At 42.6% G+C, this 14205-nt stretch overlaps 1 protein-coding gene across 2 annotated transcripts in view; it reads right to left on the reverse strand.

The window, feature by feature from the left end:
* Positions 1 to 1374, reverse strand: part of SLC12A2 (solute carrier family 12 member 2) — a 104190-nt gene extending 102816 nt beyond the window's left edge. For both annotated transcript variants that reach the window (XM_017500988.2, XM_017500989.2), the window contains exon 1: positions 441 to 1374. In XM_017500988.2, coding sequence (XP_017356477.1) covers positions 441 to 1187 — 747 coding nt within the window. In that variant the 5' untranslated portion in view covers positions 1188 to 1374. The remainder of the gene's footprint in view (positions 1 to 440) is intronic.
* Between the last annotated feature and the right edge of the window lie 12831 nt (positions 1375 to 14205).

Genomic DNA, 14205 nt, shown 5'->3' on the forward strand with positions numbered 1-14205 from the left:
ATAGGCGTACATAAGCCACATAATACAATCTTTAAAAAGGACATAGCTGATAGGTGCTCTCCAGCCTCTCCCAAGAGAGGTCCTCACCTAAACCTCCTGCACATTCCCTTCTCAGGGGCCCACAAACACAACTGTCATTCAGAGGGGTGGTGACTGTTAAGCGTGGGTGAGAAAGAAAGTGCACACGAGATACATAACTGGATGGGGAAGTTTGTTAAAGGCAGTCTCTCCAGTATCACGTAACTAGCCAAACCCGCTACAAACTTTTAAGAGATTAAGTTACATTCCTCTGCAATTCCACCCTTGACAGCTGAATCCAGAGATGCCAGCAAGTCTTGCATGTCCACTCTCGCCAGCTCACCCGGGAAGAGTCTGCAGCCACATCCCGAGGTCAGCATGCACCAGGCGCTGGGGAAGAAAAGAGGGCTGGGCGAGCTCACCTTTTCCAGCTCGTCGTGAAGCTCCGCCAGGCTGGGCCGGAGCAGCTTCTCGCCCAGCTGTGCGGCTGTATGCCGGTAGTGATCGATCCTGGGCACAGCGTCCATGGTGTTGTGGCCGAAGGTGCGCAGGTAGTAGGTGTTGGTGTGGGTATCATAGTAGTAGTGCTGGTGGTGCCCACTGCCGCCGCCGCCGGAGTGTAGGCTGCTGCCCTCGCTCAGCACCGTGTCCCCGCCGTTCTGGAAGCTCACGTTGGGCCCTTCGCCTCCGACCGCGGCCACATCCGACAGACTGTCTTCAGCCGAAGAGGAGGCAGCCGGGTCCACGAAGTTCACGCGGAAGCGCCCCTTGGCTTCCTCGCTACCCTTAGCCAGCCCGCTCTCGCCGCTGGCTTTCCCGTCCGCGGGGGTCTGCTTGGCCCCCGCCCCAGCACCAGCCGCCGCCGCCGCCGCCGCAGCCGCAGCAGCAGCTGCCCGTCCGGCGTTCTCGGAAACCAGGTCCACCTGGAAACGGCTCTGGCTCGGGGTAGGCCCCAAGGGTCTGCCCAGCCCGTCTCCGCCTGCCGCAGCGCCCTCACCGAGGACCCCGCCGCCGTCCCGGCTCCCGGGCGCAGCATCCTCCGGCACCGAGGGCACAGCTGTGCCAGGCAGTTCCACCCTGGCGGCGGCCGGCGCAGCGGCTGGCGGCGTCTCCCCGACCCGGGCCAGTCCAGGGGCGCCGGAGGAGGGCGCCGTGGGCCCCAGCTCCATCGCTGCCCAACCCTCGGCGGAACTGCTGAGCCCGGCGGCCGTCTCCGGTAGCGCGCCCTCCGCACCCCTGGTCCGCGGTGGCCGCGGCCGCAAAGCCAGGTGAAGGAGTCACTCTCCCAGCCGCCCGCTGGCCGCCGCTAGCCAGGAGGGCACAGAAGCCACCGGTAGCCGAGCGAGCGTGCGAGTGCGGCGGGCGCGGGGCGGGCCCCGCTGTTTAAAGCCTCGGCGGAGCCGCTGCGGCGGCGGCAGCGGCGGCTGGAGCAGCAGCACGCGGGAGGCGGGGCCGGAGGCTCCCCCGCCCCTCAGCCCGCCCACCCGCGGTCCCGCAGCGGCGCGCGGCGGCGCGCGGCGGACGCTCTTCAGTTAACCGCTCCTTCGCGGCTCCTGCTTGGCCCCACGCGAAAGCGGCCCGTGCGAGGATGGCGGCCAGCCAGTCCGCGCCTGGCCTCGGGCAGTGCGGGCAACACGAGCGACGCAATCGGGGAGCAGGCGCGGCTACGCGCCGCCTCAGTGATGTGGCCGGGAGGATCTCCGCGCCGCTACCTCCTCTTCCGTCGCCCTCCACCCACGCCTTCACCTCCCTCCCTCGCCGCCCTCTGCGGCGAAGAGAAGCGGGCTCCCCGGCCGCCTCCCTTCTCTCCGCCCCGGGGCCGCGCGTCAGTGGACCGGCAGCCCAGGTCACGGGGCTGCGGACGGTGCACCGGCCCTGCCTCGCCTCACGCCGGTAGCTGATGCTCCCCCTGCAGCTGCCACCCCAGTGCCCCAGCCCGGGCTTCACAGGCTCTCGCCCGCTGGCTTATTTTTCCCCGCTTTGGTGAACTCGCAGTACTTGGGCTGAGCCGGCGAAATCTCGCGAGATGCTGCAGGCGTCAGTGCCGCTTCCCACTTAGGCGCGTGGTACCCGAGGTCTGGCTGGAGCCGCGGGCCTGGCGTGGTTCCTGCGGGCGATGCCGGGGGCTTTCCGGTCGGGGCCGCGGCCGCTTCCGGAGCCGCGGTCTAGGTGTGCTCCCCAGCCTGGTTTGCTCCGGGCTCTGGCCCTCTGCCGCGAATCTCCGCTCCTAACTCCGGGCCTGAACCAGAGGGAGGCAGGATTTCCTCTGTGCCGCTTTCGAGCGGTAGACTCACCCTGCCAGGCAGACCTACATTGGCATAACCAGAGATTAATTCCAGTTGTGATGCTGTGGGTGTCTCCACACTTCCGATGACACCTTTATTTTAAAAGCTGATGTTCTAAGGTGAGAAGGGAGCCTCGTTTAGATGTCAGGTTTTAATTTAAGGCATTTCCAGAAGTGATAAGAAGCTCATCTCTCAAAATACAATGCCCGTAATAACTACCCGTGGAGTCCTTACTAGGAGGTTTCTGCATGATTTGGGTTGTGCAAAATTCCTCTGTTTATATAGAAACAGAAACTTACTCCTCTGCAGGTCTCTTTCCTCTTAGGTACAATTTAAGGGAATATAACTGTTTTCCAACTTTCTTAGCAGCAGAATTTTTAAAAACTAAATTATGCCCAAAGTCCTAAGTAAAATCAATGAATGGCATCCTTCAATCACTTGATTTTAATGTACTTTAGTTTTGTATTTTTAAACTTGACTTATGGAGACGAGCACCATCGTTTTCTGAACACTTGAAACGTGAAGAAAGAGCCACAGAGTTGGCAGAACTATTTGAAAATGCTGTAAGTAAAAGCCACAACCAGGCAACATTCAAAAAATTGTCATAACCCTGATCTTATTTGAAGTTGACTACTTTTCAGTATATTTTATCATCTCTATTTTAAAACATGGTGAGAGGGAAAAACAGCTGTCGCATTAGGATTTTTTTTTTTTTTTTTTTTTTTTTTGAGACGGAGTTTAACTCATGTTACCCAGGGTGGAGTGCAATGGCGCGATCTCGGCTCACCGCAGCCTCTGCCTCCTGGGTTCAGGCAATTCTCCTGCCTCAGCCTCCTGAGTAGCTGGGATTACAGGCACGCACCACCATGCCCAGCTAATTTTTTGTATTTTTAGTAGAGACGGGGTTTCACCATGTGCATTAGGATTTTTAAAGCTCCTTTTGAGCTTTAGTAATAACCAGAGGAGGCCAGAAAAATCAGGTGGCCCTTTAAGCAGTGCAGTTTTCTGCTAGGGAACTGCTGCATTAATAGTTGATCTGTGCAGTACCTTTCAGCTCCGCAACTAATTCTGCCACTATTGGAATTCAACATTCATTTAGTTGAATGAATATTGAACACCTACTATAAGCTACTCTGTATTTATGGGATATAGCAATGAGCAAAACAGACAATCCCATCTTTCATGGAGTTCATTCTAGTGAGAGAGAGAGATAGGAACAATGGACAAGATAACTAGATAAAATACATAGCATCCAAGTAGTGAGTACTAGGGAAAGGAAAATGGGATATTTGTGTGAAATGGGGATCATAAAATTTTCCATAGGGTGGCCTCACTGAGATGACATTTGAATGAAGAAGTGAGTGATGTGAATTTCTGGGAAAAGAATGTTCCAAGCAGAGGAAAACCAAAAACCCCAAAGTAGGAGCATGCCTAGCATGCTCATGGAATTGCCTGTAGGCCACTTTGGCTGGAACTTGCTTAAGAGATGGGAAGAATCAAAGGCAATTACATCAGAGAGCTTAGGATATGGGACGTAATAGATCAGAATGTTTAGGACCTTTATGGCTCTTAGACATACTTGACTTTGAGTAGAATGGTGTGTTGGTCAGCTCAGGCTGCCATAACAAAATACCATAGACTGGGTGGCTCAAACAGTAGAAATACATTTTTTCCCAGTTCTGCAGGCTAGAAAGTCTGATATCAGAGTGCCAGCATGATCATGTGCAGGTTTTCTTTTCGGCTTGCAGGCAGCACCTTCTCAAAGTCTCCTCACTTGATAAAGAGAGAGCATTGTCTCTTCCTTTTCTTACAAGAGCTCCAGTTCTGTGGGATCAGGGCTTCATCCTGATGGCCTCAGTTAACCTTAATTACCTCCTTAAAAGCACCATGTTCAATACAGTCATATAGGTGTTAGGGCTTCAACATATGAATTTGGTGGGGGACACAATTCAGTCCTTGGCAGATGGCAAGTTGTTGGCAGCCTTCAGTGAAGGAATGACATGATCTGCCACTTTTAAGGGTGGATATAGCTGTCTTGTAGGTAGGCAAGGGTTAAGTGGTTGGGTGAAATAAGCAAGATGTGTTAAGAGGTATTACAACAATCCAGGAAGCAATGACAGGGCCTTGACCACAATTGGGTAGTGGTGGAAATAGGGGAAAGTAGTTAAATTCTGGGGACACAATAGAATTTGCTGATGGATGTGGAGTGTGAGAGCCCAACGGTTTTGGCCTGAGCAACTGGAAGAATCGTACTGCTATTTTCTGAGATGGAGAATGAGGTTGAAGGAACAGCTTTGGGTGGGATGAATATCAGGAGCTTAGTCTGAGATGTCCATGAAGAAAACACACAAATGTGTAGAAATAATAAATAGTAGTCACTCATATAAATGTGTAACTGCAAACAGAAGTTCTAGGAGAGAGGAACATGGTATATAAAGAGAATGCAAAATAGGCTAGATTTAGTCAAGGTGGAAGTGACTTTTCAGCAAAGGTCTAAAGGAAAACTAGGACCAAACTGTAACTTGCAGAATGTTTCAAACGGAAAATATTGTGGACAAATGCCTTCATGGAGTGAGCAGGGACTGTCGAGAAGGTTGAAATCAGTTTGGTTAAAGCATAGTGCTTAGGGGGCAAAAGTAGCAAGAAATGAGTTTGTATTCTAAAAGCTCTATGAAAATATTAATGGGTTTCCAGATAGAGGGGGCACATGATCAGATTTGCACTTATTAGAACTCTCTAGGCCTGGCATCGTGGCTCACGCCTGTAATCCCAGCACTTTGGGAGGCCAAGGCAGGTGTATGGCTTGAGCTCAGGAGTTTGAGACCAGCCTGGCAACAATGATAAAACTCCGTCTCTATCAGAAAAAAAAAAAAAAAAAAGCCAGGCATGGTGGCATGCACCTGTAGTCCCAGCTCCCTGGTAGGCTGAGGTGGGAGGATCACTTGAGGTGGAGGTTATAGTGAGCTATGATTGCACCACAGCATCCAGCCTGGGCGAGAGAGTGAGATGCTGTCTCAAAAAATAAATAAATGAAAATAAAACTAGTTATATTGTGAGTAGAAGAGGGAAGAGGAATAGAAAGCATGGGAAGGCAGGACACGATTTCGCTAATCTGGTCTTGAGTTGATAATAATAGTAGTAGCTAACCTTTATAGAGAATTTATGTCCTGGATACTGTGGCAAAATCTATACATATATAATCTTACTTAATTCTCACAACACTATGAAGAAAATCATAGGATTACACCCATTTTACAGATGAAAAACTTGATTAAGTAAAAAATAAGTAATTCCAACATTAATGACCACATAAAAGTCCCACAAAGAGCGTGTGGCCTAAGAGATGAGAAGAAAATCAGATGAAGGCACTTGAAGATAGGATCGGCTGTATTAAATTGGACTGAGAGGCAGAGAAAAGTGATTTGACTATATATTGACTTTAGTAACATGTATTAGCCAACAAAATGAGAGAGCAATGCAGTGAGGGGAGGGGCACAAACATTCCAGGAGATATCAAAATGTTTGTGAAACTTAAGAAAAATTTCTCAGGAGAGGTCTCCCTTACTTAATTGTTGGCAAACATTTCATTGTCAAACTTAATGGTCATTTTAGAGACTAACCATGAGAACAGACTTGCTGTCAGTGCCATGACACTGACAGCAAGTGGGGACCTGACTGACTGCTCTGTTTCCTTTTTTGCCGCAAGATCAGCCTTTGACAATGTGTGTGTCTGAGTACTTAATAATATGTATTTCATGTACTTGGAATTTTAAGATTAGAAGTGACTTGCATAGTTGTTATTCCAAACTTGTCAATTCACGAATGCCAAAATGTCCTGAAAGAAGACATAAATTATGTTAGACCTACAACTTCTCATATCTGCAGCATCAGAACATGTAAAGCGCAAAGCCATGTAGAACCTTTAAAGTCAGCTCCCTTTCTTTTCCTTTTTTCTTTTTCTTTATAGTGAGCTTTAAACTAGCTCCCTTTTCTTTTTTTTCTTCTAGCAAGTTTTAGTGTGCTTAGTTTTCTTGTACTATGCTTAGTTTAATTAGACTGAGCTTAGTTTAGTTGTACTGTGCTTTTCCTCTAGGTAATACATAAATTAATATTTGTAAATTATGTGTTTCAAAAGAGAGAGGTCAAGTTTTTTTGCTTACCCAAGTAGTAAATTTATGACAAATGCACTTAAAAAACAGTCTTTTTCTTTCTTATCCCTATTTTTGTCTGCGCTTGTATTTGTCATAAAGCTAGTCAAGGAAATCTTTTACAATTTAAATTCTGTATTAGAAAAGTTATTTGTGATTACTTTTGTACTTCTAACAGGCTGTGGACATTTGCAAACTTCAAAGTTATCAAATATTAATATTTGAAGTAAATACTTTTACATATTAGCTTAGTGATGGCACATTTGGACTCTGGTACCAGATGGCCTGGATTTGAATCTCTGCTCCACTAGTTGTTGTATGATCTTGGCCTAGTGTCACCTCTGTGCCTCAGTTTCCTGCTCTACAAAATGGGGTATAACAGTGGTAGCTTTTTTTTTTTTTTTTTTAAGACAGGGTCTCACTCTGTCACCCCGTCTGGAGTGCAGTGATAAAATTATAGCTCACTGCAGCCTTCATCTTCCAGGCTCGAGTGATCTTCCCACCTCAGCCTCTTGAGTAGCTGGGACCACAGGTATAGGCTACCATGCCTAGCTAATTTTTTTTTTGTTTTTTGTAGATACAGGGTTTCCCCCTGTTGCCTAAGCTAGTCTTGAACTCCTGAACTTAAGCAATCTGCCAGCCTGGGCCTTCCAAAGTGTTGGGATTACAGGCGTGAGCCACCACACCCAGCTTTCTTATAGAGCTATGAGAATTATATAAAGTGCTATTTGTGAGATACTTAGAACAGTGCCTGATAACATGGTAAGGCCTAATGTATGTAAACGTTAAATAAATGCTTAAAACTTAATATTTTATTCAAAAAACAAATAGTGCTAAGATACGACCTAAAGGTATTTCTACAAGTATGTCCTGTTTTGTTTTTCACTTTGCTTTTTGTTTTGATTTTGAGAAGTATTTAGGTAATTTTTTGAGTAGCATATAAGCAATTTCTTTTTATGTTACAGATTTTTAGGGCAGTTTTTACTGTCATTATGTTGCTGCCATATATTTGGAAGAAGGAACAAGCCCAGACAAAGGATGATTCTTTTTTACTTATCCTAAATCCATTCTTTTTTCCTTCATCTGAGCCCTTTAAAACTAATGTGGCAAACTGGTGGGTGTCTGTAATTCCAGCTACTCCAGCAGCTAAGCCAGGAGTATAACTTCAACCCCAAAGTTCAAAACCAACCTGGGCAAAATAGCAAGACTCCTATCTAAAAGCAAAATCTGTATAAATATGTTATAGGAACATTTTGTCTGCATTCACTACATTGCACTATACTTTAAAAAAAGAGATTTAAAATACAAACACTGATACTTCAAAAACACACATGTACTTATCTTTTAATAATTAGTTTAATTGCTCACCGTTTATGGAGTCTAATGCATTTCCTAACTATGTACTTATATTTTCTCAATATTAATGAAAAATCTCTAATATTTTTATCTTCTATTTCTTAATGATTAATCCATTTTCACTTTTAAAAAGCCATAAAAATAAGATTTTTTTTTTTTTTTTTTTATATGGAGATTCAATTTTTTTTTTTTTTTTTTTTTTTTAAGATGGAGTTTCACTCTGTTGCCCAGGCTGAAGTGCAGTGGTGCAATCTCAGCTCATTGCAACCTCCACCTCCTGGGTTCTAGTGATTCTCCTGCCTCAGCCTCTGTAATACCTGGGATTACAGGTATGTACCACCACACCCAGCTAATTTTGTATATTTAGTAAAGACAGAGTTTCTCCATGTTGGTCAGGCTGGTCTCAAACTCTGGACCTCAGATGATCTGCGTGCCTTGGCCTCCCAAGGTGCTGAGATTGCAGGCATGAGCCACTGCGCCTGGCAAGATATGTTTTTATAATTATAAGATGCCCAAAATTTTTTAAAAATCATAAATATGGAAAAGATCTTAAAGGGTTATGTAATAAGCCCCTACTTTGCAGAATATTCTACCTTTGACACTTTTTTTTTTTAAAGAATTTTTAGTAACACATCCTTGTGGTTACAAGTCCTTATGCCATAGCATTGGACATTAATAATCACTCAAATGCTTATCCAAGAATCAGACGTTTTTCTGAATGACTCAATTAAATTATTCTCATCATAATTCAATTTTTTGACTTCTTGTCCCATTCTTCAGAGGTTACTGTAACCCATAGAAGTGTAAGGTTGTTTTCAGTTTTATTTTCTAAATGATTTCCTTTTGCATGTCATTATAGGGCCAAATTTCCAAGTATGTAATTATTTTTATTACTTTCCTCTGGCTCTTTGCAAATAATTTAATCTTCCTTTAAATGTGGGCCAAAACTATTAGGTTCAATATTACAGTTTTTAAAAACATGATTATGAAGGTCTAAAGACACAGATCATGTTATTGTTTTCATTTAAAACTGAAGTAGCAGCTGACTTTGAATATGGCCCTGTGTATCAGCTCTTCTGATTAATCAAGAAATGTTTCTTGTTGTTTTTGTTTTTATTTACTGCACTTTAAGTTCTGGGGCACATGTGCAGATCATGCAGGATATTTGCATAGGTACATACATGACAATGTGGCTTACTGCCTCCATCCTCCCGTCACCTATATCTGGCATTTCTCCTCATGTTATCCCTCCCCAACCTCCCCACCCCCCGCTATCCCTCCCCTATCCCCCCACAATGGACCCCAGTGTGTGATGTTTCCCTCCCTGTGTCCATATGTTCTCATTGTTCAACACCCATTTATGGGTGAAAACATGTGGTGCTTGATTTTCTGTTCTTGTGTCAGTTTGCTGAGAATGATGGTTTCCAGATTCATCCATGTCCTTACAAAGGACACGAACACATCCATTTTTATGGCTGCATAGTATTCCATGGTGTATATGTGCCACATTTTCCTTGTCTAGTCTATTGTCCATGGGCATTTGGGTTGGTTCCAGGTCATTGCTATTGTAAACAGTGCTGCAGTGAATGTGTATATGTCTTTATAATAGAAAGACCTGTAATCCTTTGGATATACCCAGTAATGGGATTGCTGGGTCAAATGGAATTTCTATTGCTAGGTCCTTGAGGAATCACCACACTGTCTTCCACAAGAGTTGAACTAATTTACATTCCCACCAACAGTGTAAAAGTGTCCCTTTTTTTCCACATCCCCTCCAGCATCTGTTGTCTCCAGATTTCTTAATGATCACCATTCTAACTGGTGTGAGATAGTATCTCAATGTGGTTTTGATTTGCATTTCTCTAATGACCAGTGATGATGAGCATTTTTTCATATGTTTGTTGGTCTCATATATGTCTTCTTTTGAAAAGTGTCTGTTCATATCCTTCTATTACTTTTGAATGGGTTTGTTTGCATTTTTCTTGTAAATCTGTTTTAGTTCTTTTTAGATTCTGGATATTAGCCATTTGTCAGATGGGTAGATTGCAAAAAAATTTTTTCCCCATTCTGTTGGTTGCCGATTCACTCTAATGATTGTTTCTTTTGCTATACAGAAGCTCTGGAGTTCAATTACATCCCATTTGTCTATTTTGGCTTTTGTTACCAGTGCTTTTGGTGTTTTAGTCATGAAGGTCTTGCCTCTGCCTATGAATGGTTTTGCCTAGGTTTTCTTTTAGAGTTTTTATGGTGTTAGGTCTTATGTTTAAGTCTTGAATCCATTTGCAGTTAATTTTAGTGTGAGGTATCAGAAAGGGGTCCAGTTTCTGTTTTCTGCACATGGCTACCCAGTTTCCCCAACACCATTTATTAAACAGGGAATCCTTTCCCCATTGCTTGTTTTTGTCAGGTTTGACAAAGATCAGATGGTTCTCCAACTATCTGACAAACCACACATCTACATGTGTGGCGTTGCCTCTGAGGCCTCTGTTCTGTTCCATTGATCCATATCTCTGTTTTGGTACCAGTACCATGCTGTTTTGATTACTGTAGGCTTGTAGTATAGTTTGAAGTCAGGTAGTGTGATGCCTCCAGTTTTGTTCTTTTTGCATAGAATTGTCTTGGCCATGCAGGCTGTCTTTTGGTTCCATGTGAAGTTTAAGGTGTTTTTCTTCCAGTTCTGTGAAGAGGGTCATTGGTAGCTTGATAGGGATAACATTGAATCTACAAATTACTTTGGGCAGTAAGGTCATTTTCATAATGTTGATTCTTCCTAACCATGAGCATGGAATGTTTTTCCATCTGTTTGTTTCCTCTCTTATTTCCTTGAGCAGTGGTTTGTAGTTCTTCTTGAAGAGGTCCTTTACATCCTTTGTTAGTTGTATTCCTAGGTATTTTATTCTCTTTGTAGTAATTGTGAATGGGAGTTCGCTGATGATTTGGCTCTCTATTAGTCTGTTATTGGTGTATAGGAATGCTTATGCTTTCTGCACATTGATTTTGTATTCTGAGACTTTGCTGAAGTTGCTTATCAGTTTCAGGAGATTTTGGGCTGAGACTGTGGGTTCTTCTAAATATGCAATCATGTCATCTGCAAATAGAGACAATTTGACTTCATCCTTTCCTAATCGAATATGCTTTATTTCTTTTTCTTGCCTGATTGCTCTGGCTAGAACTTCGAATATTATATTGAATAGGAGTGGTGAGAAAGGGCATCCTTGTCTAGTGCCAGATTTCAGAGGGAATGCTTCCAGTTTTTGCCCATTCAGTATGATATTGGCTGTGGGTTTGTCATAGATAGCTTTTATTATTTTGAGATACATTCCGTCAATACCTAGTTTATTGAGGGTTTTTAGCATAAAGCGCTGTTGAATTTTGTCATAGGCCTTCTCTGCATCTGTTGAGATAATCGTGTGGTTTTTGTCTTTGGTTCTGTTTATGTGGTGGATTACTTCTATAGACTTGTGTATGTGGAACCAAACCAGTCTTGCATCCCAGGATGAAGCCTTCTTGATCGTGATAGATAAGTTTTTGGATGTGCTGTTGCAATTGGTTTGACTAAAATTCCATCTCAGTTGTAACCAATTCCTTTTTTTTTTTTCTTTCAAGATTGGGTTTTTCTCTGTCATCCAGGCTGGAGTGTAGTGGCACTATCTAGCCTTATTGCAACCTCCACCTCCCAGGTTCAAGCAATTCTCCTGCCTCAGCCTCCCAAGTTACTGGGATTACAGGCACCCATTACCAGGTCTGGTTAATTTGTTTATTTCTAGAAGAGACAGGGTTTTCTCATGTTGGCCAAGCTGGTCTTGAACTCCTGACTTCAAGTGATTCACCTGCCTTGGCCTCCCAAAGTGCTGGGATTACATACAGGCATGAGACACCATGCCTGGTAGAAATGTAACCAATTTCTAAAGACATAAAATTCTTAATATATAACCTATAATATATAAGATATATAAATATTAAATTCTTGATATATATTCCATAATATATAATTCCTGATATATAATAGAGTATATATCAAGAATATATATATATCTTGCTATATATAATAGAATATATATATAGAATATATAATAGAATATATATGTAATAGAATATACATCAAGAATTTAATATCTATAAGAAGTCAAGTAATTAGATATTTATTATAGTATCTTTCTAATTATAAAGTAATACATGTTTAATATAGAAGTTATAGGAAAAAAGCAAAAGGAAGTAACACAATGCCATCACCCTGAAATAACATCTTCCTGTTTATGATATTACAAAATGATTTATTGTATGTTTTGTAATTTTTAAAACCAGTAACGTGACCATTTCTCTGTATATGAAAATGGATATCTTGCAACTGCATGATTTCTAGTGGCTTCATAATATGGCATTATTTAGATTTATCATAATTTACTGAATCTATCACCTAATTTTGAACTCCATTTATTTCCTTTACAAATAAGAGCATGCAGTGCTACATTGGATATCTTTGTGCATGTATCTTTCTTCTTGAGTATTTCCTTAGGATAAATTCTTAGAAGTGAAATAGCAGGATATAGATATTTTTAAAACTTTTGGCATACATATCAAAATGATTTTCAGAAAGGTTATTATCAGTTTATCCTTCTATCAACATGGTGTTTGAATGCCTGTCTTCCGCCACCCTTATAAAGTCTGTGTAAAATCTTCCTTCTTAATCTTTGTTAATCTGATTAGCAAAAAGAAAAAGAGAGTTTAATTTGCAGATTATTGGCTTCTTGTAAGGTTATAGTTTTAAAATTAATTAATCATTTATATATTTTTATTTCTAAATTTGCTACTGATATCTGATATCTGTAGTAGACCATTACTGTATCCTAGAAGTGTGGTTTCCATTCTGTGGTTTCTGTTCTGTCTTCTTGTGGTAATAGCATACAAATTTTTGTTGTTTATGTTTGGGTTTTGTTTGTTTCTTTGATGTAGTGGGGAAATTACCTCTCTCTGTGTATCTTTGGAAGTACATAATAAAGGAGCTTGCCTGCCCCAGCCACATTGTGAACATATGACCAAATATGCCAATCTGGCTCTCTTAAGTGTCTTGAATTTTGGGTGGTGTGATGCAGAGTCAGAAAGTTTGTGGGACTCTTAGTTGCTTATATCTCACTACCTCTCTCTCTGAGGAACTGCCTTGTCTGAGGGCAGCCCAAGGCCACTGACTGGCTAAAGGTTGATATAAAGGGCACTGACTCTGGGACAATTCTAAAGAGCCATTAACTCAAAGAACACCTTGTAGGGTGGACTGAGGCTTCAGCTGCATCCTCGTTGTGAGTCTGCTTCTTCCTCTGCCCAATCCTGCCTTCCTCATTTCCTTATAGCTGTGTCTTCTGAGAGCACTCTCCATCAAACTTTCTCTATGCCATTCTCCACCTCAGCCTGTTTCTAAGGAACTACCCATTCCAGTGGCAGTACTCAGGGAAGACTGTATGGTAGTTCCTGCCACCAGCACCCTCTTAAACTACATCCCTTGTTTTTCCTGCATCTGTTTCTTCTTTCTTTTAGCTTTCCCTTACTCTCTTGGTAGTTTACTTCATCAAAATTAGCCATAATCTTGGTTTCTGTGGCTTGCAACCAAAAATCAGTATTAATACAATGTTCTTTGTCATTTTACCCATCTTAAGAGCTTTTTCATGTATTATGACAAAAACCCTAAACTAAATTGGTTTTCTCCAGTATGTTAGTTGCATTTCAGTTTTATCATAGTGTTGACATTCAACTATTTAGAAAATTTATTGCCGTAAGTATCTTGTTCTTTTTGTATGTGTGATTTTTACCTTTGATGTAATGCAAGGGTCCCCAATCCCTGGGCCACAGACCTGTACCATTAGGAACCAGGCTGCAGAGAAGGAGATGAGCTGTGGGCAAGCAGGGGAACCATCATCTGTATTTACAGCCACTCCCCATCACTCACATTACTGCCTAAGCCCCACGTCCTGTCAGATCAGCAGTGGCATTAGATTCTTGTAGGAGCCTGAACCCTATTGTGAACTGCACATGTGAGACATCTAGATTACAGGAATCTAATGCCTGATGATCTGTCACTCTCTTCCATTATCCCCAGGTGGAACCATCTAGTTGCAGAAAAATAAGTTCAGGGCTCCCACTGATTCTACATTGTGGTGAGTTGCATAATTATTTTATTATATATTACAATGTAGTAATAATAGAAATAAAGTGCACAATAAATGTAATATGCTTGAATCATCCCAAAGTCATCTGCCCTCACCACCCGAGTCTGTGGAAGGAAATGGTCCCTGGTGCCAAAAAGTGTGGGGACCACTGATTTAATGCTTAGAGAGACCTTTACTGTCACATGATCATATGCATAAAAATTAATATGTAATCTTAATATTTTTAAGATTTTTTTTTAT

This window comes from Cebus imitator, unplaced genomic scaffold (assembly GCF_001604975.1).
Source record: "Cebus imitator isolate Cc_AM_T3 unplaced genomic scaffold, Cebus_imitator-1.0 Scaffold275, whole genome shotgun sequence".
Taxonomy (NCBI): Eukaryota; Metazoa; Chordata; class Mammalia; order Primates; family Cebidae; genus Cebus; species Cebus imitator.